We start from the raw sequence: 26,594 nt of genomic DNA, 5'->3' as shown, positions 1-26,594 counted from the left end.
CTTGGCACTTAAAATAAATTATATCCTTCTAATATTGATAAGGTTTAGATCTGCATCTTTATAGAATAATAACTACAAGGTTATATACGCAAATAATTTGTAATTAGGCTTGAATCCACTAAAATTGAATGCAAGAGCTGCCATAAATGCTTTTAGCAATTTTCTCATAATGAGCGTGAAAATACACTGTAAAGTTTATATCGCAATGCACATTAAAATCTCTGTTCACTAGGCCAGGAAAGTAAGTTACCTCAAATACAAAACCACAGTTTATATGTTCTAAAAGTGCCAACATAAATACGTAAAGAAAATTGGAGTGTTTAAAACTCTCTGGAGAAGGCCAAATTAGTTTTGTGTATGATGCATGCACTACCAGTTTGCCATATCTTCTGCCACAGGTTGATAAATGCCATAACAACTCAAGTTGAAAACTCCAGTATGCCTTGTTCCAGACCAGAACAAAGAAGTGGGAAAACTGGCTGATTAATCTCAGTGAAAGCAAACCATGCTGCTTCCCTTTAAATAACATCAGGAATATTTGGTCCCTCTCCAGAGAGAAATCTTCTGTTAAAGAATTGTTCCCTGGTTGAATCTTCCTTTTCACTCCTGATCCTGAACCCTTTTCAACGAGCCAGATGGGAATCAAGTCTGTGGACCGACTCCCACCATACGTACCCACCATCGGTACCCAAGTGCCTCACCGAACAGAGCCAGCTGCTCCCCCAGGTCCCTCAGGAGCCCATATGCACGCTTACACTGACTGCAACTGCAAATTCAGGCTGGGTTAGAGCTTAACTGGCGGTGGCTTTTTTCCACTGAGATTGGAGGGAAAGCTGTACAACTTTTGTGGACATCCTGCAGCCCTTAATTTCTAGGATTTCTCTACGTGATGTATCTGAACCCTATTTTCCACACCTCAGAGGACACGGTGCTGATTATAGCTTCCGCTTACGTTGTCTGCAAAGTCACCATCAACATTACATCAGAAAGCGCAAGCATTCAAAACTGCTCAAGTGCAATAAATATTTCTAGTGTAAAACAATCCTTTCAATATTATATTCTCCTGTTCAATTTAGCAGTGGAACAAAAAAAAAAAAAAGGCAGTTCTGGAACCAGCCTCTCCATCTGGCTGACTGGGCCTTTCACTGCGCAAATGCTCATTCTGTCTGCTCTGGTTATTAACTAAGTGCAAAAATAAGGTACCTATTCCATGTGCTTAGCTGTCATTCTGCACAGCTTAGAGTCTGGCCCACATCTAGGTCAGAGAACACCCTTCACAGACAAGAGACAGCAATCATCTCTCAGATTTGCTTCATTTCACATTCAGAAAGCTATCATTCTGAATAAATGTGCCTTCTGCATGAGTTTGGGTGAGCAGACTCCAGAGTTATCAGAAAACATCAGCCAGAGAGAGGAAGCATCCATGCTGAGGGGCAGCATGTGAAAGTCTCCAAAGAACGAAGAGGCTGCAGAGATTCGTGGCCCTGTTGAATCCCCAAGAACCCACACGCTCAGAACAGCGGGACTGGGCCAGATCTGTGCAAGGCCATCAGCACGTGCTGGTGTCAACAACAGGTTGTATAACCCTAACCACACCCACCGGGGCAGGAACAGAAAAGAAGTACACAATTCTATGTATATACACACATAATGAGACAAGTGACCCCTTGAGAGACTTTCTGGACACCTTCCCAAAAGCCAGTGGTGAGCCAGTATGACCCCCGACTTCTGGGAGGCCACTGGGTTGGCCTCCAACCCAGTAAAAATAGCTGAGTGAGCGTGCATGTGAACTGTCTGCGCAAATGAATTTATTGTGTGAACAGTTATCTTATTAATAATCCATTCATTCTACTAATAACAGCAGTTGAATCAATAAAAGGTGTTCTAACATTGGTTGGGATCTGTGTCTCACCCTGACTCATTCCTCTGTCAATGAAAAGGGAACATACAGTAATACATGTAGATTAAAAGAGTAGCATGTGTTTAGGATTACTATTTTTTTAAGAAAATCCCACACATTTTTGAAGGCTCAGATAAAGGAACACTTACAAAACCCAATAATTAACTGTGTTTCAAGTGATTCAATGCCAAGTTCCTATGTGAGCTCACAAATCATGGTAAACATCAAATGATTCAAGCTGTCTGTCAGTACCCTCTTTGACAGTTAACCTCATAAATGACTTGTGCTTAGGTCTGAGCCCTATGGTGCTACTAGAATGAACTGGCAGCAATGATCTAAAAATATCAAGAATATAACCAAATATGACCAAAGATCTCTTTTAGAAATACTTTCAACATATATCTCACGTGACAAATGGAACATGTACTACCCTTTTTTTTTTCCTTCTATTCAGGGACCATATATGTCCCTTACAACATCCTTTCAGGAATTATGCATTCCATAAGACCTTTATTCAAGACACAAATGCTACATACTGACTATTACCCTGCAGTGCTAACCAACTGTTGGGTCAAAGCAATAAAGAAGTCTTTACTGTTCCACAGGGTGGTTTATGCTTCTTGTGACGGCGCTGCACGCGAGGAGTTCTGTTTCTACAGACTTGTTCTTTGGATAGGCAGAACATGCGTGTGTCAAGGCACAATAAAACCAGATCTTTCAGTTCTACGTCGTTTCCCAAATACAGGTGAAGAACAAGATATTTAAAAAAAAAACCAAACCTGTCTCAGGATAAAACTACTTACAGGAGAGGGGAAGTGGGAGGATCAGAGCAAAAAAGCAATCTGTGCAACCGAAGAGAGATCCAAGGTTTTCTATTTTTCCTCTTGTTAAATATGTAGGGAGGATTCAGAAAATATTGTGATTATTTTTATGTAATCTCTCTCTACTTGTGTTTGCCTGTCTCAAAGGAAAACAACCAGGAACCAGTATGGTCCCTCGGTGGCGCCTCAAGCATCCATGGAATGTATTCAAATACTTTTTTCTTTACTATCAATAGCCCTGCCTTAGTAAACATCTCATGAAGAACTTCACAAACGTATTTTTCTTAGAGAAGGAGAAACGGCCAAGTAAGGAGCAATGAAACTTACTTTCTTCTTCATTTGATTATGCCACATTAAAGCTGTCTAGAAAGCCAGACAAAGCCTATTTCTCCTGTGTGCTAAAACAGAACTAAGCCAACGGTTTCATTTGCTGCAAAATCCAAGAGCCTATATCAAATATTGTGGATGCTTAAGTGAAGTTTTAAATTACTCTTGGTTTCTGTGCATTTTGATGGGAAAGCCAAAAGTGGGACAATTACCTTGGTCAAGTCCTGCACTAAATTTCTGTATCATGTACTATCTACAACCTACCTTGATTTAACATAAGAGGACAGTGCAGTGTGCCTACTAAAGAATGTAAGGTATGCACTTCGTGCTTGATCACTTTAAAAGAAAGAGGCTCTGCTTCCTTCCTTCTTAAGGACTAGCATGAAGCCAGGATACCTAGCGTAATTTCTAGGACCACACAAGGCACAGCATTGTCATTCCAAAAACTCAGCTGTAATTTTTTTCTTGAGGCTTTTTCCAGTAATGTATCAGCAGTTTGGCTCTTCTCATTTCTTCTGTCACCATTATGAATGTAACTGTCTTGTAACCAAAAGCACAGTGCCACCTACTGTGCAGTATGAGTCACCCTGAGAACAAGTAGGAATTTTTGCTGATTGTTAACAAAGACACCTGAAACAAAGACACACGCTTCTACAAATCCTAAAACTTGGTACTATATAAATTTTGTAGACTGAGATAAAGTTGACTTCTACTAACCAGTTTAATTCAATGTGTAATATTTAAAATAACCATTTATAATACAAGCTTTTTCAAAGTGACAATATAATTCTTTGGAGAATATGTACATTTATTAAAACTTACTTTAATCAGATGCACTGGAAAACTAAGAAAGAGCTCCTTTAACTGTGAATTTATTTTGAAAGCAAATTAATTCTTAACACTGGAAAAACAGAGTTTATAGCACTAGCCAGAGTTTCCGTGCCAAGTTTTAGAAGAAAAACTTGGCAGCCTTTCTTTGTAGCATTTACATCTAAATAAGTATCCACACCACAGCAACTTGTAAAAACATGATCACAAAAGGGCCTTCTCAGTTCTAGAAATACTCTGAATCTTTGAAAGAAATCTAAATCCCCTCTAAAAACAGCGTTCAGAAACAGCAAAATTACTGAGTCTAGCATTTTAGAAGTGTAAAGTCTGATGTATTGGGATATTGACCAAATGTTTAATATAGCTACTTTTTTAAAATTGAAGCTTCATAGCACATACTGCCTTGAGAAATAATTCAAACCAGTACTATAAAAAATGGTATTATTGTCACAAATTAAACTGAAGAATAATGAATTCCATTTATTCCATGGATCTGTAAGCAGAGAGAAGCAATCAAAATGCACTGAAGGAGTCCTACTCAAGATCACCGAACATGGTTGTTGGACCGTATGTTGGGAAACTACAGGCAAGAGACTGCAATGCAGCAGTGTTTTTACAAGTAGGTAGGTAGATCACTGCATTTGAAATATAAAAACACCAAAAGCTGATTGAAAGCAGTCACTACGCAACTTTGCATACACAAAATAAAAAAGCAACAGCTAAGTAGTCTAGACTTATGGGGCTTGGTCCTACTGCCCTTACTCACCCTGGCAGCTCGTTATTTATTTGAAAAGGATCAGGTTCAACCCTACAGGAGACAACAAAGCTGTATTCAAGGCTCTGGCCTCTGTGACTCAGCTTGTGAGACTGCTGTAAAGATCATAAAAGCAGTGAAATGACCCAGATATTTAGAAACCAATTACATCCCCATCTGCAATGGATATGCTGACTCCATAAAAATAATATTTCATTCCCTAAAGGCAGGCCAACAAGAATCTTGAGCAAATGAAGTTTTATGTAGAAGAAAGTCTAAGAGAAACACAAGAATGAAAAATTAAAGCTACAATTAGGCAAGAAATAATTTGATTACTCCTATTCTTTCCACACAGGCTTAAAAAATGATAGAATAAGCAAAATTTTTTTTTTCTGCCTTTCTTCTAAAAGAGCAGAATCTTAGAATGACTGAAAACACTTAATTGCTTATTTAAACAACCGTATTTGTTGGGATTGTGTTCCTGCTTGTGTTCCAGGAATAAAACCATGAGATTTTTCAATGAAATTAACTCAGAACTTCACACTTTTACAGAAGTGAAAAAGTTTTAAGTTTAAAAATGATAAAAATATTGTGTACACAGAAGGGTAAGTCGTAATTCCATAAACAGCTCTTCAATATTTTGTCCTTTCGTGAAAGTCGTAATAAAAACTAATGCATTATTACATTTTAACAGAAATAGCACAGATTACATGCTTTAACTAACAATAAGAAAGAAGATAAAGTGTGAAATAGTTTTGCACAAAAATCGAAGTTTTTATAGATACTTTCACAAGTGCTTTTTTTAAAATACTTTGAAATTACCAGAACAACTTAGCTGCCAGAAGAAGGTGGTTTTACATGCTGCTGAAATTTGTGTGTTGCATGCCATACCACAAGAGATGCAACATACTTGTTCATACAGCCATATAAGAGCAGACCAAAAAATACTAAATATATCATTAGCAAAACAGTCCTGTGGACGCTACTTGCCTTCTTATGGTTTTGTTTGTTTGTTTTTTACCTTTATTGAAGAAGCTGCATAGAGCATATCCTCAAGACTGAAATGGCAACACTGGTTAAGGTATTCCTGACAAAATTCTTGAATCAATTGTAGATTATACAGACTGTCAGCCAAAGACATTGTCTCTTTCAAACAAATATCTAAAAAGGAAGAACAAAAGCAAAGATTAGATATAGTTACAGATTTGCAAAAAAGTGCTTTTTGCTTTGCTGCATTCTGGAGCATTTTCTAGATAAATTCAAACTTGATCTTTCAGTGGTTTGTTTTTTGGGTTTTTTTCCCCCCCAGGAGGCTTTTTTCTATTTCAGAAAATTAAGAAATGACAACCCTACATTTAATCTCTGCAGTTTTATATCTTTAGACATTTTTCTAAACCAGAGTTGTGTTTTTTCACTATTGAGAAGTTAATTTTTTTTCTGCTTTGTCCTTTGTGAAAATGGAAGTTACGCTCTAACTCCTGCTATTTCCATATAGTGAAAAACCATATTTAATTGCTAATACATATTTTTTCAATTAGATTTTCTATACAGCAATGGCAGTAGGAAATGTATGCTTTTTCATAAAGTTCTCCATACATACTAGTTCCTTGCCTTTGCAGAGGGACCTACAAGTACATTTTAATGCTATTAACTCTGAATCTTCCCCCAAAACCAGCACCAGTTTAGTCTTATGTATTTGGTTTTGTGGATTTAGATGTTTGATATGAGACTTTACAAAGATCTGAAGCCTCTGATATAAGAATTATCACTCTCTGTTTGAAATTGCTATTTAAAGACAAAGAAGTGGTAGCAGTGAACAGATTAGTGTAGTTATAGAGTGTTCTCTGAATACTATTCATCCTCTGCTAACCTCCTGTTCTCTTCTTATGTCTGCTTCTTGGAAAATTAAGTAGCAATAACTTCCTAGAAAAAACAAACAGTCCTTGTAAAAAGGAGGACCGAATAAAAGAAAATTAAATTTACTTCCAGAGCATACATCAGATTTTCTTCCTAAAGCAACAATGTATGACAGACCTCCGCATAACAGTTTTAAATTGGTTAGGATAAAAGGTTTCTTCAGATAAAGAATCTACTTTGATGCTAGCAGGACAAGGATTCCCATCCTGAGGGAATCAGACACATTCCGTGATCCCAACCCCATAGATGATGATCAATGGAAAAAAAATGTTTGACTAAACTGCACAAAACGGGATTAAATTTAGTAGTGCAAAATGCGAAGTCATGCATTTGGATCTAATAAAATTCTAATGTGATTCACTGATTGAAAGTGATATAGAGTAGGAAGGTATCATGTATTAGCCAATGTGAAGATGTTTATGACCTTTCGGCATCACGCAGCTATGAAAAAAAGCTAACATAATGCTAAAATGTATCAGAAAATTTAGTTCCAGTAGTGACATGGAAGCACCGTACAAAGCGGTAATGAGATGCCTGTCTGGATTTCTGTGTACAATTACAACAATCCATATGCAAGAAAGATGAACCAAAACTAGACTAGCTGCAGAGGAAGACTACTGAGGATAAGAATGAGGATGGAAATCTACTTCAGGCAGGGAGACTGAAAAGGCTTAGTTCAGTAGCTGGGCAAAACAAGAAAAAGAAAAAATATCAAAAAGGTAGACCTGAGATTAGGAGAAGCTATTCAAGCCAAAGGGCACTGCTGGAAAAACAACAAAGGCATGCAAGACAAGCTACAAGCACATTTAGGTAGAAAACAAGAACAAGATTTAAAACCATGTGAAAAATGGCGCACTGCAACAATGCGTAAGAAGAGTACAGATTTTAAAGAGCTAGTTTTAAAATAGAACATGGTAAATTCATGAAAGGGATTGTGTAATTTCATACAATAGCCAATTTCTTGACTCACTGACATAGGAAGCACTTTCTAGTCCTGTATTCCTTGAAGAAAACCTAGATTTGAAAGTTAAATGAAGTCTTAATGAGAAGAAACAATCTATTTCAGACTACAGAGAACTCTAGATTAATTTTTTTCTTTTTTTGTTAATGCATTTTGAAGCATTTTTGCATACGCTTTTTTGTTACCTGCCTTCCTCAGTTCCAATATGGAACTAAATCTCAGTGAAATTTAACACGCATCAAAAATTATATTTAAATACAGGGAAGATCGGCAAAGTCAGTCAAAGTGCTTCTAGTCGCTTCAGAGTACCTTTGAATTTACATCTGAGACAATGACACACAAATTTATTTATCTTTAGGGAAGATGATGTCAGGACACCTAACAAGACCATTAAAGCTAAAGTTCCAAAGATGACATATGCCTTGTCTCGTTCAAAGTCAGGTGCTGGAGGATTCTGCTGGTAAATACGTATGTGGTCACACAACGTATACAAGATCTTTTGGACTGTCCATATTTTCAGCCATGCTAAAACAGTAAGAAGGAACCCCCATTCAACTCTACCCAAGTTTTAACTCTTCCCTAATTGCATAAAATAGTATATATTTGGCTGCAACATTTATGTAAATTGAAAGTTGTGTTTTTCAAAATTCACAAGCCGAAGAGGAATGGTGAATGCATGCATTTTAGTGTCTTTCATCTCCAACGCCTACTGTGCTGGAAGCTTCCTGTAAAGTGGTTGTGCAAATGAATTCCAGATTTCAGTCCTTAGCAAGTTTTATACCCTTGCTCGTTTTCCTAGATTTCTCAGGATGCTTCTGTGTAAGTGTTCCCACGACATCAAAGGTATCATGGCCAGAACACAGGCAGAAAATGATGGGTGTTAGCTGCCAAGACATTTTACAACTACATGAGCCTCTTCGTTGCCAAGAGGAAGACATGACTTTAAACCGTCCACTAAGCAAAAGAACAAGTGAAGTTGCTCACCATCACAGACAACTGCTATTATAGAACAGCACGACACTAATGCACTCTACACTATGTATTTTTGTTTACTTTATAAATTATATAGGTAACTATCAGGTGAACTAAAAGCCCAGAATGCAGAGCACCTATTTGCCATGCAGTGCAGGTATGCAGAGCTTGACTAACTAACTTCTTCCATGTTTTGTATCTATAACCGCTCAGATCCACAAGCAAGCACTTCTGCAGCTTCAAGAATTAGACTTTTCCAGGTGGTTTCAAGTTTCATAGCACAAAGGCAAATGTATTGCCACAGTCAGATCTGTAATAATGTATCTTAGTATGTTTATATTTTTATTTAAATGTTAGTATTAAACAAAGTTAGTATTAAACCCACCACACTCGAATTATGCCTGGTTTATATAATATTTAAGCACTTTCCTTCAGGTAGTTATCCAACACAGACATTTCAACTTTTACGGACATAAGTTTACAAGCCAAGAGACACGTTAGACATACCCTCCAGTTTAACGATATCTGGACAGTAGAAGTGGATCAGGGCTGCTAGAGCACAACCATCTGTACCATCTTTCAGCAGATTCTCCACCAATGGAATGCAGGGCAGCTGCTTAAGCAATGTTTGCTCCTTCCTGTAACGAGCCTACAATATAGAATGAAGAAATTTAGAGAGACGAAGGCTCTGAAACATATGAAGAAACAGATTCATACTGCAGCTTTTACACTCCGTTAGTGAAAAAGCAGCGTTCAACAAATAGCTGAATGTTCTCAGTGTTAAATGTCTTAAAGCTATTCATGTCATGCCCCATTTTGAATGGCATAAATAATATCTAAGAGCTACAATGGCAATACTGAGCCTTTCTTTCAAAACTACCAAGTTTTAATGATCTCTGTATAACACGCCGAATTAAATAACATCATACACCTTAATTAACATTCAACACTCATTGTTATACAATCAGAATGTAAACACAATGAGACAAATCCTCAGCTGGTATAACTTCAGTTTACTGGCATGTCAAATGACTCTGTGAAGTTAGTGCACCTAAGAATCTTGCCCAAAATCTCATTTGTATAAACTGCCTTAATGACAAATTCAGAAGCAAGGAAATCTGCATTTGATCAGCTCCCTTTTTATTACTAGCACGTATCATTATAAGCCGTTGTAAACATAGAGAAACATTAACGGTCAAGTGTTATGACTATGTAGTGGCCCAGTTATAAAAGGAAACAGTTTGAAAAACAACTCAAAGTATAAAGAGTTCATTAGTTCAGAATACCAAGATGGCCTCTATCTGCAGGGAATATATTTTTTATTATATTCATCGTTCTTAGTTTCTTTTCACTTCTTCCTGGGAAAACAAATGGAGGTGGAAGAAAGTGATAAAGATTTTAATTTGTTAATATTATTTACTAAGACTTATTTCTAAAACAGTATTGCAGGGTTACTTTTCTATTCATGCTATAGAACTACTTGCAATGCCAAGAGTGTTTCTGAGCTAATTTTAAATTTTATGCTATTTTTATTCATCTATACACACTAAACTGGAAGTCTCCCTGGCGGGACTCAGAAGTCCTTGTGGCTGTTGCTCTTCCCAGCAAAGCTGAAGCTGAGTGTTCCTGTTTCCTACTCTCCACCTTCTGGCTGTGCTGGAACAATTGCTGATGGGGCTGGGTGGCAAGACCATTGATCCTGCTACATCTCTCTCCTCCTTTGTTTCTGCAGTGAATGAGTGGGCAGGGCTGGAGCTTTTCTGGGTGGGGTGGGAACTGTTTAAGCTAGCTTTGCTGGCAAAAAAGTTTGTGGAAGCACAGCTTAACCCTGATGGCTATACTTACTGTCACTGGATTTCTGTCAAGGATCAGATGGGATTATCTTTAGTGAATGTCAGTGTCCTCTAACTGGCCCAAGAAGTACAAGTCTAACCAGGCAACAGCAGTCACATCAGTTCTAGAAAAATAAAGGGCTTGTATTTGGCCCAGAGAACTTATACTTCAACCAATTAATATTTAAAAAAAAAATCCCTACGAGTTAGTCTTTATTTCATACTTTGTATGTCAAGTATGCTGTATAAAAATGAAAATGCCATTTTTGCATGCTATGGGAAATATTCACTAACACCAAACAAAATCGTGTTAGAGCTTCATGCATTATTAATGCTCTTTCCCCACGTTAGTAATGCTTCCTACTATTTTTAATGAAATAGGCCAATTATGCTTGCAGTGAAAGTTTGTTCTTTTTCACTCTGTGGCAATCCAACAACACATTCTGATGAAAATCTGTAAATTTCAAATACCACGTTAATATGTCCATGTAATTTCAGCCATTTTGAGGAGGAAGTCTACAAAATATTGCAATTTAATTATGAAATAACGATAAAAGATACGGGTTACATATGGCCTCTAACATCACGGTCCAACAAGCCCTGTGTAACATATATTCTTTTAAATACCATCTTTTTAATTAAGTCATCAAAAATATTTGAAATTGATAATAGATTGGTCTTGTACAGTAAATCCTGTGAAAAAGTGTACTGTCACTTTAACGATGCCTTCACTGGCTTTATGAACAGTGCCCACAGATGCTGGAAACTGTGTCATACCATTAAAATGGACCTAGAAAGATGACTTAATTCATTGTAGAGAGCATGCCAGGCACATTACTTCAGGAAAAATAAACTTAGATAACCTGGTATGGTAGGTTCATTAGGGTATAAAAGGCATCATGTTTCAATTTGGTTGAAAAGATAAAAGAAATGATACTGAAAAATAAGAAGACACTGGTAATTGCACTGCATTTTTAATAAACTTCCATTTGAAGAAACTTTTCTCATCAGTTGCAATGTCTGCTAATAAATATGGATGCAATAATGCAAAAGATGACCCCCTACATTTATTATAAAGCTCTAGTGCTAATTTAAACATAAATGCTAATACAGGCATCTTGTTTCTGAGATCGTAAACCAGCCTGATTTAGCATCTTTGCGCTTATTCCACTTAAACAAGTCTAGGTATAGTCAAGGCACTCTCATATAAACACGGTCAGCTAAAGACGAACCAAGAGCACACTAGCTACTCTGTCGTAAGTGCTCATCTGTATTCTGAGTTAATCACTAATAATGAGTGCTCTTACGCATTTACCATATAGCAGATAACATGTTACGAACTGACTTCTCCGAGTAAGTTTTCAGCTGCCTGTATGCTCAGGAATATCTATCTCACTGTGAAACACTTGCTCTATGTAAGGAAGGAGATGCAAAAACTGGTTTGAACTGTCAGAGCAGGCTGAGCCACTGCCTTCCTTCTGTATTATCAGTAGCACTTGGGTTTCAACTGTATCTCTACTAAACTAATAAGCTCAAAGTAACATAAATACCACTAGGTCAAGTTGTTTATGGACAACTGTCAGACAAATTGGAGTTAGGCTTACAACAGATTGAATATTTTAGATTTGAATATAATTTCTATGCAATGGAAGAGAATCTTTAGTAAACTAACACCTTAGGCAAAAATAGAACAAAATCATCTTCTGAATCTGGTTTGAAGTAGCCATCTTATTTTGTAGAAATGAGACAAAAAAAATTAAAGTGCGATTAAATTTCTGATCACAGACAGTCCTTTTTTTTTTTCCATTATTTCCTCCTTTGAATTATGCTATCTTAATTTCAAAACAAAATTAAAGGACTATACTGTGAAGAGCAGTGTATTTGTGTGTGTCACAACTGTAATAAAGAGCATTATAGAAAAATTGCCCATCTAGCATAAACTGTTATGAATTTAAATACTGATTAGTCTGCTGAAGACAGTACTTTTAAACTGTCTTTCCAGATACCAAATAATTTCTGTTGTTACTTACATGCAACTGCCTTGTTATTTTTAATTCTGTTTGCAACGTATGAACAATCTTTTACTAGTTATGACAACAAATACCCGAGGGACTGCTAGATCAGTTATTTGGTAATCCTTAAATCAAAGACAGACCACAATTAGTTCCTTGGAATTCAGACCAGAAGTATGCAGTTCTGCATATACCTAACCAGATGACTATTTTGCTCCCAGACAAACCTGTTGTAGAATAAACAATCTGAATGCATTTCAGGAGTGAATTACTAGAGGAAAGTTAATGAAAATCCCAAGGTGACACAGCACAGACAAAACAAACTTTATTGCAGACCCAAACAGTTACTTTTTATTGTTTTTAGTGACGTTATAGTCTCACTAAAGGTAGACTGCTTTGGGTTACTTTGTGTGGGGAGGGATTAACAGCAGTCTTAAATCAGCTGAAAAATTAGGGAATTCTCGGCAAATGATTGCATATTGTTAAATCAGAGAATTTCAGATTCCATGTAGCATCAACAATCAAAAGCTATTTCTGCAAGTCTCTCTTAAAAAGAGAGTCAACATCAAATAACATATGTTTACTGTAAGCCTACGAAAAAATAGTTTGCAAAAAACCTGATCATTTGACATTAGTTAATAACAGGTAGCACTGCCTTATTCAAACCCATAGAGAACTTGACTTCTTGAAAAGTAATTCCTTATCCAGCATCATATCTTACATTTATTTTGCACAGATTACCTTGCAAAACAAGGTTCTGTATTGTGCACACCTTTGCAGAGCAATCTCTTATACAATTATCTTGTAGAGATAAATGAAATGAATGATTAGACCAGCATGACATGGACAAAGCCATTCCCAAAATAAGCTAGTTGATCAAAGTGAAGCAGTTGCGCAAACTTACAGGAACCAGTTTCCAAAACCATTTGGTAGGAGACTTCAGAGGAAGCAGTAGGAAAAAAGAGTAAAAGCAAAAAGCAAAGAAAAAAAAGGAACAATTTATCAGATGTCATCAATTACATTAACATTCTCAGTTTTGTATAACAGTGAATTATAATTTAATGGTAAGCATTAGTGCACTGTAACCTCTGCGTATTGAGCTAATTAGCAGAAATAACACTGGAGAAATATGTCTGCAGTCTTTGTAGATCAACATTATAATTTTCCCATGTGAACAGGTAAGATTGTCAGATCAATGCAGTTTTATTTAATGCTTTCACACATCTAATTGTACCCTACATCTGCAATCTGACTGAAGAATTCATTTGAGACTTGAAGTCATGGTATCACAAGTATCAAATGAACTCCAGCAGCACACATGGGTAAGCAGGGAAGCTAAAGCAATGAAAAAAGGTATAAACACACTGTAGTACAGTATAACCAATTGCAGTGAAGTTTGCATTAGTTACTTCAAGCCAAACAGTTATGTTTATAACATTTAACAATATTTTTAAACTATCCTATGACAAGTTTTCAGAACAACAAGAGGTGCAGGCAGTTATATCTTTGCAATGACAAATCACATTAGCATCAGCTGCATGATGTGCAATGACCTGAAATGTAGATGCAGTTTTGGCTACTGGCAGAGAAATGATCAGAGTTGATACAATTCTAAACTCATATGTGATAAAAAAATACGACACCAAATTATAAAGAAAACGTTTTACAAATATAAAATTTGACGTACAAGCTTAATCCTAAACACACTGAAGTCAATGAATTTTTCTGTAACTCTGTACATTAGTCTGGCATAATACTCATACTATTAAGGAAAGAAAATAATCACATAGCAGTATTATAAATACACACAGAAAACTTCACCACTATTGATTTCATTGTAGAAATTTGAAAAAAAAATTCAAACCAGTTACCAAAGTGCAGGAAAGCGTTATTATTAAAATACTGCACTGCTATAAAACCCTTAAAATAACTGTAGTAATGAAACAAAGCTTTTACGTAAAAAAGCTATTGTACACAAAAGGGTGTGCATTAGTTACATGACTATTCTCAACATTCTTCTCCATTTAACTGAACTGTTACAGTGGAGAATCACAAAGCCACTTATAAGACGTGAACTACAAGATGTATGTTCGTGTGTGGCTCTAGATGTTTCAGTCACACCCACCTAAAGCACTGTCCAAAGGGTTCAGTTTCTCTTCACCACACTGAAATACAGTCAACGTATGGAAAAGCGCATGAATTCAAAACCAAATTATCTTAATTTTCAACTGCAATCGGAAATTCTAAACCATATTACAGACCAAGTTTTTAGGTAAATGGACTGAGATCAGACCTAGGCTGACTACTGTTCTACTTAACACTAATAGGAACATATTTGATTTATCAAGGTGAAGTGTATTTCAGACTTGGACTCAAAAGGTCCATCAATAAGTATTTAATGATAGGTTAAAGAATTACTCTTTGGAAAAAAGCACACATTTGTTTGATTTCCAAAGGCTAGCTCTCTGTTACAGCACAAACTGAACTCAAAACTAGCAATCCAATATATATTTTTATTTGTCCACTTGGCTGAAACTGTGGTTGAGATTACTCTGAATATGCTTTAAGAGACTGAAAATAATCAAGTTTGAATTCAAACAGACTATAAGATTTATAAATATACACTTTGTAAAGGCACTTAAAAGAGACAAAGTAAAGCTGAAATCTCTTGGACAACATAATGGGAATTCAAATGTCTGTTGAATTGGTGCTTTATATCAACAGAAATAAACTTTTTTCCCCTGTAACTTATTAAAAAAAAAATTGGTCACTAAAAAACAAACTGAGTAGAGAATCCTAACTGACTTCTCCCAATATTTAAAAAACATAAAACCAAATAATAACAGAACAAAACAAAACAAAAAACCCACCAAAGAACAAAACAGTCCCTCAGGCTGAAGCCTTACAGTTTTACAAGAAGATTGTAAAGACTTAATCCCCCCTAACAAAAAGTTTTAAACATGACTGTGATAAATTTAACTCAATATAAAATCACCCTATGATGCCAAAAAATGACAGTCATGCCCTTCATTAAATACTTGTTTCTGCTGTTTTCCTTGCACCATCATTTGTGTTCATGCAGCTGTGCATTAATTGCATTAATTGGATCAAGAAGCTGATCCTGCTGCAAATTTTTCTTCTTGACAGGTTAGCTTTTGCTAGCAGTGGGGATCTATGACACATTGAATTGAAAGTGGAACTATGGTGTTAGTGTTTTACCTCCACACAAAAAGTTGCACTGTTTAAACTAATTTAAAAAAAAAACAAAAACAATTTAAAGAAGTCAGGTCTTTGGATGAGTACTCTTACATTTATTTCTCTCATAGGATTTGCATTGATTCAGCATAAATCTGTTATGACTGATTCAGTCTAAATCACAAAAGCAGATGGAAAAATAACAGGTTTTTGAGAAAGCTTCGACTAAACTGAAAATCAGTAGTTTAATCAGTGCAACCATACATTCACTACGTATTATTCAACGGAAGCCTGAAAACCAATGCTATTCACTACAAAACTTGAAATCCTAATTCTGAAAGAAGATGCAGAGACTCTACCAGAACAAGACGAGGTTACCACAAATCACTGGCTGATCAAGATCCACAGAGGACTACCTGGAACTAAAAATCATACAAACTCCTTCCCCTCTCATCTTCTACAGGAAGCTAGCAGCAGAAGAAAGTGAAGGAAAACAAAAGCAATCTCATAATCTGCTTTTATCCAGAAACAGAAAACAGGTATATCTTATCAGTTATATTATTTATTAATCTGTGTATATGATGCTTACAATTTTTAGAAATGTAGAGCTTTACTATTTATTGCAAAAAGGTTCACTGCAGATTAGTAATAAAATAGTAAGGCACTGATTTGGCAGGCTTGAGGATTATGTTGAAATTATTTTTCACAACCAATAAATTTATGAACTTATCACGATAGGAAATTATAAAATAATTAAAAAGTCTGCTCATTAACTTTGTTTCACCTTTTAGGTAAATAACTTTGCTGCTTCTTGGCCAAAAGAATCTATTCTTCCCATGTTTGTTTGGCCAACTCTCTACATCAGCAAAAGAGGCATTCTTAATTTAAATTTAGTTCAGGTTGAAAACCTGACCACACCTTAGAATCTTTGAAACTTAAATATCCAAAGGTATATGGCTAAAGCAGGAGGGAGACTGAAAAGTTTCTTAAGTTTTAGAATGGAATCATCACCTTTTGAACTGGTAACTGTGCTGGTAACGTAGAGAACCTAAATTACAAAACAGAGCCCCAGTCTGAAAAGGATGGTGGAAGACAGAAAAGAGAGACAATGATATGTTCCAGTTCCCCTACATGCCAAGTTTTAAAATACAAACAAAAGCAGCAGTTTGGAGTTTAAAAGTATCACAGAAAATAAAACAACTGAATTTAGATACTGAGAATTAAGCTACAACTGTAATATGAGCACAGAAAATGCTACACTTAATAAATATATAGAAGTGTAACTTAATTTTTCCATAAAAGTGGAAAACCATGTAATAATATTGCTTTAGTTAAGACAAAGGCAGAATTCAATCCCCCCACCTTTTTTAAGAAAATCTACTGATACTAATAACTAAACCCAGACATAGTACGAAATGACACACACAAAAAAAAAGAGAAAAATCACTCTAATTAGTATTCAGATAAAAAATTATATTCATGTTTCAGCAACATGCAAACCTGGTACAGGAGTTTAGCTACAGTTATTTCACAGCTGAGATACACAAAGTCGAGTCAGTGCCATAAAGTAACAGGACATGTCACTGATTCTGTGCTATAAAAAGAGAAATACACGGACTGATATAATATGGAGACAGATAATCAGGTAAGACACCTGGATATCTGGGAATAAATACTAGGAGATGCCTGACAGGAGCTACATCATAATTTAACAGAAACTCTTGTTCAGAAACTTTGAGCAACTTGATTTGATGCAACTGATCTATCCAATGGATCTGCATTATAGTTTTCTTTGGAAAGATAGCTTTCAGTATGATCCACGGTTAAGAAATACAGGTTTTAGTTACGGCATTTAATGTGTTACTAAATCTCAGATGCTTGCACGTGTGCAGTCACCATTAGCGTTAGCAAAAGTAAGTGGAAATTTGGGAAATACTGCTAGGCATGTGACAAAAAGAATGGCTGAGATTTCAGAATAGTAAATTAGCCATCAGTTGAATTAGACTTTTTTTCCTCAAAGAAAACCTGGAGTTAAATAATCTCAATGAGTTGAAAATTTGTTGCTGTCCTCCTGCATGCAAAATAAAAAATTCAGTAATTCAACTGCCTTAAATACTTCAAAATAGATTTGACTGAATATTTCATATGCTAGACATTTTCCAGAAGCAATTTCATCCATTTTATCATTGTATTCACTGAAACCTTAATATACAAATGGTATTTTGCCTCATTAGGCAAGTAATTTTATCCTAATTTTTCTCATGTACATTTCTCATGTCCTTCTCATGTGAAGGACAGCTAACTTCTAACAGCCCTTTTAAAAACAAAACAAGAAAACCCAAACACCATAATCCACAATAAATTTACTGTCGGAAGAGACATTTAGGGGTCAGCAAGAGACTGAGGTTTTGCCCATGCTGAGATTTTAGCTAATAGCACTATGCTAATACAACTCCCCAGCATGGAATACCTTACTTGACAATGTAATTTATGTAGCTGAATCCCACACTGAAGCAAATAACAAAACGAGTACCTGGGACAATCGTATGTAAAATTCAGTGGATAGGAAAGAAGGCCTTAATTACAATTTTTTTCATGGTATGGCAACTGTAGCATGATTTTGCTATTTTGCAAATGCATTTGTACATTGGCAAACAGAAGAGGGCTCTGATTGTGTTACTGATTCACAATTCATATGAGAAACACCACAAACGCATACACCATTTTTATGTAACTGTTTTATTCCACTGGGTCCGTTTATGGGATCAGAGTTACAGACTGTACGAGTCTTTCAGTGGTTGATTCAAAATGCTGACGTTAAAGGTAAATTACAAACTAAAAATTTTATCTTGCTATTCCTAACATAAAATGCAAACTATAAGTGAAAATAAACATTACTGAATTTTTACAAACACAGATAATGTGTTTGTAATTTATGGCATTGCTCTGATAATAATATTCTCTTTGATATATCTCTGTTTACCATATATTAAGGCTCTCATACACTTCGGATTTTAAAAATTATTCTCATCTTTCAACATGACCTAACACACACACAAAACTTCCTACTATTATTTTCAGGAAAAAGAAAAAACACTAGAGGACAGAGGACCATAGGTTATCTCCTCGTCCCCCATTTATTTTATCTAAATTTGAAAAATGAACTTGTCAGGGACATCTTATTCTCTAGATTTCTATGCCATTATCGCTACTGAACACAGATTATTTTCCATACCAGGATATATGCATCAGGGTCACACTACTATTGTAAATAATACCGTTTTCTTTTGTTGAGTCACATGCTAATTAGCCTTTATCATTCCTTATATTTAATAAGAAAACCCCACAAGTGCGAGGACATTCATTGCGTTCATGCTTTTTGAAGCTGAACTTTTAATCTAGCCAGGTAAGCCACAACTCCTTCAGAGTAGCACTGTAAAGGACATAGCTGCTTATGTGAAAACAGACCGGGACAGGAACTAGGATTACAGCCCTGCAGTAGCTAGGAAATCTGTTCTGCATTCAAGTGAAGGATTATACCAAAGGATGTTCAAACTGATTACCAACTCTCCAACAATAACTATATCACAATAGGATAAATGATCTCATTCTGAAGCAAGCAATTTTACATACTGTGGAACTGTATGCTATCCTTGCGTATTTTGATGGGTATAATGCTATTTAATTAACTGTGCTCCGCAGATGAAAGAAAAAAAAATCCTGTTAGGAAAGGGAACAAGCATAATCTGTTTTTATTGTATACATAATAAAACCTGCCATCAACCAGTATTACAGATTATAGCCAGACCAATGCTTCCCATGATGCCACATACAGATTTCTGTTTTGAAATACATGCAGTTCACAAGGAAAAAATATTAAAAATCATGAATAAAAATGTGGTGGTCTTTTTCATATCAGATCTGACTACAGTTTTAATTAATTCGAAAGTATTCATTAGTCTTAATAAGTTTCTCAGGATTAACATAACATATGTTTCCCTGCTATCAAAGATTTATTTGTCAAAAGGACAAGGGGGAATACAAAGTGCAACTTTATTAGTGTTAAATTTAAATGGGTATTTTCAAGGAAATGATAACACTAATAACAAAATGACTGAATACTAAACATTTGCTTTCTTTAACAAGCAGTTCAAAGTTCAATGTCTGCAAATGAATCTTCACGTATACATACTGCGTGCAAGTATTTTTTGTTTACAGATAAATGCTTATTCTTGTTTAAAAATATTTTAACTCCTACACCTACCTTTTGACCTCCTGCAGATTCTCCACTGTGATGGTCTTTTAGTTTTTGTTCCTGTTCCATTATGTCTTTCAAATGTTCATTTACCTAGAGACGAAATAGTTTATTCAATGGTCTGTTCCAAGAAACAAGTAATGGAAATTAGAAGTTTTCAAAAGGTCTATAAATCCCTACCACCTAGCTAACTGAAAAGACTAAACAAATATTTCAGACTATAGCCCTGAAGCATAATCAGCAAATGTCAGCTTCAGATGCAGCCTGGGGTCACTAGTTGTTAGTTTTACGTTGTACAAACTAACTTGCTCCTTACTATGCTCTACCACATTTGATTACTAGTGTATCCTTGTTACTTGATTTGATTACGCAGTGAAGGCAGATCACTTCAAGCAAAATGTGTTCAAATACAAACAGAATACCTTGTTTTTAAATCATGATAAATCCCACAATAAGACGACAACTCTTAAAAAGCCGAAAAGAGATCCTCAAACATCCATCATGGGATCTCAATATGATAGTCACTGCTAAGATGTCACATGTAATGTATATTATAGTATTTTATTTAGACTTCCCATTTATTTGGTTCGTATGACATGTTTAATTTTTTTCCCCGCAAACTTTGCTTTTTATTATCCAAACACAGCAGATTAAGGAATAGCCTGTATCAGACCCAGTCTTGATATACCTACATACATATATATCTTACCCACTCATCTCTAATCGAATCACATGGAGTACAAAGACAACCCCAGCTTGCTTTTCCAGTACTCATACCTTGTTTATCCAGTACATAACAGCATCCTCAATGTCATAAGGTAGATCTGTAGCTTGGAAGAAGGACGAATACTGCTGAGTGCACGCAATCACTTTCTCAACGCTGACCATCTCTACAGTATATGCCATCATAAGAGTATCGATCATGGCCAAGTGAGCACTCTACAAAGAAAAGCAGCAATACCGAATCAGATTGCAAATAAATAAATACATTAAAAAAAAAAAATCACATTCTTACGTATCATTTCTGAACATAGCCACATACATGCTAAGACCAAAATTGTAAATGCCACAAGTTTTCTGTCTGGTTGTCAGTTTTTGAATGAAAGACAAATGAAGACAAACACACACAACAGATTTGAGAACACAATACAAAGCACAGGGATACTACTTAAAAAAAATCCTTATTTCAAATTAAAATAACTTGTGTAACAAAATTAACACCAAAAATCAAGAACTGGAAATGGAAAGGAAAAGCAGTTTCAATGATTCAAACATTACATCACTTTTAAACAGAGCTACAGAGATCTTTTAAATTTGTCGCTCTGGCGAAAATAAAACCCCCTGCCTGATCAATGTTATTTGTACTGGAAATAAAAGCTGAGCCTGCCTGGTAAACAACCTTCATCACCATGAAAATGCTGCAATAGTAAGTGGAAGTTTATCTATTTTTAAAGTCATATACCAGGAAGAAGACACAACTATACTAGCCTTAAATTAAAACCCAATAGATATATAAGCACAACTAGGTTTAAAATAAGCTTACTGATAAATGAAGTATAGCTTCTGTTAAAAGAGGAAGTATGTTTCTCCTGGTGTTGTTATGTATTGAAAAATGGCTATTTCACAGTTTGTAATAATTAACAACAAACAAACCAGCCCCCTCCCCCCACCAACCACAACAAGAGGATGACAACCAGGATTTACATTAGATTCTTGCAACTGAATAAGAAAATGATGGCAGTTTGTAGAGGCAGTGCCTACAGCTAAACAGATTAGTTTCTGCTTCATGATAAGAACAGCAGCAACAGCTTTCTAAGCATTAAGCAACATTTCCCATGAACCAGAGCAATTTCCAAACACTGTATTTTTAAAAACATTGCCTTTAAACACAGCTCACGATGCAGCCAAAGATCCCAAACACTTGTTAACACCATCACTTCAATTCTATAAAAAAAAAAATTCATATGAACATCTCCAAGGTAGCTATAACAGCCATGGCAACAGCAATGAGCAACATGACTCACACAGCAATATGCTTTCTAATCATTATCGGTAAGGTAGTATGTGCACATCATTTATCCCAGAACTCCCAGCAGGAAAAAGATGAACAGATGCAGACTTTGTGCTGCCCTTAGTGTTTGTGTCGCTGACAAAAGTGATGATGCTGATCTCAGAAGCACGCAGCAGCGCATACCTTTTTTAAAAAATGCAGTTAAGTTGATTGCTTTGACAAAAAAAGGCAAACTGTATTAACTTTATCTACTAAAGACAGTCACAAAACTGTTCCTGACAGCCATCCTTCCTGGGACAAGCTCATTCTCTCAGACCCTGGATGTGAACAGAGGGCCTCCTGTCTGCCCGACGCTCCATCCATGCTCCTAGCACAAGTAGTGCCACTAGGCTGGGAACCTGCTCCTCTTCATCCCTGCCAACATTGACCGACTCACTCAGAATAAACTCTTTTCACCATATTCATCTGCCTTAGCAATTTATTTACAGACCTTTAGTGGACAACTACTGATACAAACTCTTAGGTGCAAATGGAGGAAAGAGCTGTGGAATTCTTACCATGCGGTAATTAAGAAGGAAAAGACAGAGGGTATTGCCCATGACCAGTCTCCTGAGGAACCTGCACTCCAGTGTGAAATATGGCAATTCTATGCATAGATACGCAAGAGTCACTCCTCTGTTGGGCCAGCAATGCAGTGCAGAGGAGGAGCTGACATAGAGTATCACGTTAACTACTAGTAAACTCCCAAAACCTTGTGACGGATTGCAAAGCCCTGGTCAGGCATATGAACCCATGCAGCTCTGCAGGAGTTTCCAGCTCAGATCGCAGAAGGGTAGTTTAGCAAGTGTAAAACAGAAGAAAGAAGGGAAGATTTGGATCTTCTCTGACATCCAGGTGTCACGGCTCTAACAGTCTTTCCTTGCTGTATCTTTGCTGCCTAGTCTGAATAGCACCTGGGTTAAAACACGCCATTTCCAGAACCCCTCCAGGGAGAGAGAAAAAAAAAAAAAAAAAAAAAAAAAAAAAAAAAGAAAAAACCCAGATGGTAAAATAGCAAGAAAATGATGCTGGATTTGCTTTTCAAGAGGAGGTAGTGCACAAAATGCGTTTCCCAGCCAGACATAAGAGTGGCCTCGTATGGAGTGCCACCACTAGAGATGTGCTAAGAGTCCTCTGCGGTGACCCAGAACCGCTGGGACTGCCTGCTGCACAAGAGGATTTTTTTCACCCCCTGCCTGCAGGGTGGACACAGCCTTCCAGTTGAGGTCTGAAAACCAAGGAAGCTCCAAGCAGGTTCAGAAGCAGAATCTTCCTCCCCAGCCCTTGATCCACGACTAGTTCACTGGCTACTGTGCCTGTGCTCTGAGACCGGCCTGCAAGAAAAGCAATCACTTCCAGAGTAATTCCCTCCCAGAGGGCATTTACTCGCCTTCACCTCCCATGCTGGATCACCCTTTTGTCTCTAAAACTTGATCGTGCCTATAAAGTGGATTGCCAATGGAGAGAGAAAGCCTCTGAAACTGCTAATACATTATAAATACATTAAGAAAATTAAATTATTTACAACTATCTCCCTGAGTCACATTTTCAATGTTTCTAGCAAATTATTAATGAACTGCAAACTACTTAAGCAAACAGAGGGAACAATGAAAGGGATGACTTTAGATAATACTCTGTACTATCAAAACTAGGGGTAGTAAACTTTTACTCACATTGACTGGATCCATGTCACAACCCTTTATTTTATGTAAGCTATCAAACACAAGCGTCTTTGGAGCGTCAAAAGTGACTCCAAATTATTTTCTTCATAATCCAGGCAGGATGCTCAAAAGGAGATTTTTTTTTTTTAAATGGTAAATAATAAAAAGAAGAATTTGAGTCAGCTTGCATCTATTATCCTAAGAAACAAAGTACAAAATTGCTATTTTCCCAGTTACCAAAACAGAACTTTATTTTACAAATAATTTATTTACTAATAAAAATATTTAAGAAAACGAACATCTATGGATAAGCACGTAAGATAACTTATACCTAAAATAGTTGTTTGTTTGTTTTTAAAAAAGGAGGTACAGAAAGAGAAGACTCTAATTCCAGATACAGCTCTACTGGTTTTCTTCCACTTACTCTGCAAAGACTCAGATAATCTGCATTCTTTTACATCTTTTAATTCACTATGCTCAACAAGAAAGACTAAATTAAAAACTGCACTACAAAAATAGTATCCTACTGTTCCAAATACAGGGTTTATCAGCATAGCTGCTGAAGTTCTCCAAAAGAACAGTTTTTAAAGAGTTATACTGATAGTAAATAAAGTTCTATTTTTTGTACATCTCTCACTGAACAGCACATGTTACGTACAGCTAAAAATGCAAGTAGGAAAGGTCATTTTTACTCGTCAGATCTGCAGTTATGACACAAGGAAGCAACCTGTCGTATTGGGGGTGGTGGAGTAATACAGATACCACTCTGAGCTGGGCAGAAACTAGGATCAGCTGCTCTGCAATGTCTTCTTCCTCTGGACAAGCCTCTAATACAATGCTCAAAGGAACTCCCCAGCAGCTGCTGATGACTGCTACCAAGATGGTATTCTAAATGCTGCTATTTCCTCCAAGATGTCAGCATTCTGACATGTAGCATTAAAAAAAAAAAAAAAAAAAAAAAAAAAAAAAAAAAAAAAGGAGAGACAGGCAGGATTTCACGCTGTCACATACCTCCCACATCCAGAACTGCAGCAAGGCATATTTGGGTAAGGACACATGATTTTGAAAAAAAATTAATTTTTTAGAGAAATAAAAAAAAAAAAATCAGTAAGATTTTAAGTTATGGAGTAGAATACAAAACCACTGGAGAAATATCTTTAAAAAAAAATAAATCAAGATCAACACCGCAGCAGTGAATAACACAGAAAGTAATACACTTTTATCACAAAACTTTTTTAAGCAGAAATTTGGTTTAAGCCAATTCAAAAAAATCTTTTCATTCTTTGATCATTTCACTACATCGACGCAGAGTACTAAAGTCTCACATGGCACATTACAAAATATTAAAAAAAAAAATCATACAAAATGCTGGATTGTCAGAGGTATTTTATTTTCTAAGACACAAACATGGTTTTGTCTTTCCCAGCTATACCCTGCACTGAACACAAGAGTTTTAACTCAGTAATCTTTACAATCTCATGTAATTACTAGTTAGTTTCTGACCTGTAATGTAGGTTCCGCAGCTTTCTTTTCTACTGCTGAATAGTTCAGTAAGCAGCTTACTGAACTGTAGAAGAAAAATTATTCTGAGCAAGACTGCTAATGCCTTCTCTGTCTGCCTGATCTTTGATTACAGAGCTCGCTCCACCTCCAAGCGACAAACAACTTTATTAAAAAGTATAGTAAGCAAAAGGTGCATATGATACTGTACACACAGATAGTTGTGGATAAATACCACATATTATCAAGAGCTCTTATATTATTACCTAACTATTAAGGATTTTTCTCATATTCCATTAAAAGATATTCAAGTCAGGAGTTCTCTTTTGGCCTGCCCCTTTAGGAAAAACATTGACAAAGCCATTTCCCACTATGGTGCTTGAAGAGAGAGACAGACAGAAAGAAAGAAAACTGAGGATGTAATTGTTATCCTCATGTTAAAATAAATAAGTTACTCTTTCCTTGAGTCTTTCATTGAAAGAGAGAGTCCCCTAGTCTCATTCTGCTTCAGAGAAGCTAGTTGATCTTTGACAGGATATGGCTTTTGTAAACAGGAATATGTGTTTTTGTTCTTATGGAAGCTGGTTGTGCTTCAAGAATTTTTTGGCAAGAATTTTGTGAAGGAATTTGGTCGTATTTAACAAAAAAAAAAAAAAAAAAAAGGCTTCACACCTGTAGCTCTCACTTGCACAACACACATATATTTCCAGCTAAATTCCCCAAAGATTTTGCCTACGCCGGGTCAGGCACTTGAGCAAGGAATAGACGAGATCAGCTCTCTACAATTAGCCAGGAGAATATTTATATCACCTTTGGATGAATAGCTATCCATGTAACCACTCTCTCTACCTGCTGAAAACAGAGGTTTTGGATCCAGGTATTTCTCACAATACAGGAAAAACCAGTAAGTTGACCCAGTTACTTCAGTTAACGGTAAGGTAAAGAGTAAATTCCATAGGCTTGATGAAACTTACTCTGAAGATATTACATACAAGTAAACACTAAGATTACAAATATGCGGAATGTTTGGTGTATTCCTAAAAATAATTGATCTAGTAATGCTACCTGTAAGTAACGTTTCTTCAAATAAAACTGAAATTCCTATTAATGTTCTGCCAGTATACACCAGTTCTTAAATTAACGTTACATTTCCTTTTATGATTATTACCACAGAATACTGCAGGAGGTGAGGAAGGAATTAATAAGTAGAGCCAATACGTGATAACTCTACTACAAACTTCAAAGCTATTGCTTCATTTCAACAACATTCATAAAGTAAAATGAAGACAACTCTAATGCTACAAGGGAAACGGTAGTTTTAGAAGATTTCAATCAACAAAACAGAGCAGTCTGAAGTAGTCAGTTCTGCCCCGTTTAATGATTTTTGGACCTAATTATTTTCTAGCCTCACAAAGTACTTATGCCTAGCACAATTCTAAAATAACCCTAGTTGTCCAGTTATTCTTGTCCTGCAATGGAACAATCATGTCAAATTACCCCCTCACAGCATTTTCATCAAGAACAAGCGCTTAACTCTGATAAGATGCTTGTTCAGCAAGAACGGGCATTACTGAGTCACGCTAAACACATCATAGCAGGTTCTGCAAGG

General features: G+C 36.1%; 1 protein-coding gene across 4 annotated transcripts in view; it reads right to left on the bottom strand.

Moving 5' to 3' along the window:
- Positions 1-26,594, bottom strand: part of CAMSAP2 (calmodulin regulated spectrin associated protein family member 2) — a 92,177-nt gene that overhangs the window by 23,964 nt on the left and 41,619 nt on the right. For 2 of the 4 annotated variants that reach the window (XM_054213311.1, XM_054213312.1), the window contains exons 3-7: positions 20,552-20,713; positions 19,784-19,867; positions 13,229-13,261; positions 8,988-9,129; positions 5,652-5,791 (exon numbers count right to left, since the gene is read on the bottom strand). In XM_054213311.1, the coding sequence (XP_054069286.1) occupies positions 5,652-5,791; positions 8,988-9,129; positions 13,229-13,261; positions 19,784-19,867; positions 20,552-20,713 (561 nt within the window). The remainder of the gene's footprint in view (positions 1-5,651; positions 5,792-8,987; positions 9,130-13,228; positions 13,262-19,783; positions 19,868-20,551; positions 20,714-26,594) is intronic. The other 2 variants (XM_054213313.1, XM_054213314.1) reach the window with 1 other exon arrangement.

Source organism: Rissa tridactyla, chromosome 8 (genome assembly GCF_028500815.1).
Source record: "Rissa tridactyla isolate bRisTri1 chromosome 8, bRisTri1.patW.cur.20221130, whole genome shotgun sequence".
Classification (NCBI taxonomy): Eukaryota; Metazoa; Chordata; class Aves; order Charadriiformes; family Laridae; genus Rissa; species Rissa tridactyla.
Note: the sequence above shows the minus strand (reverse complement) of the source record. Positions and strands in the feature narration are given on the sequence as shown.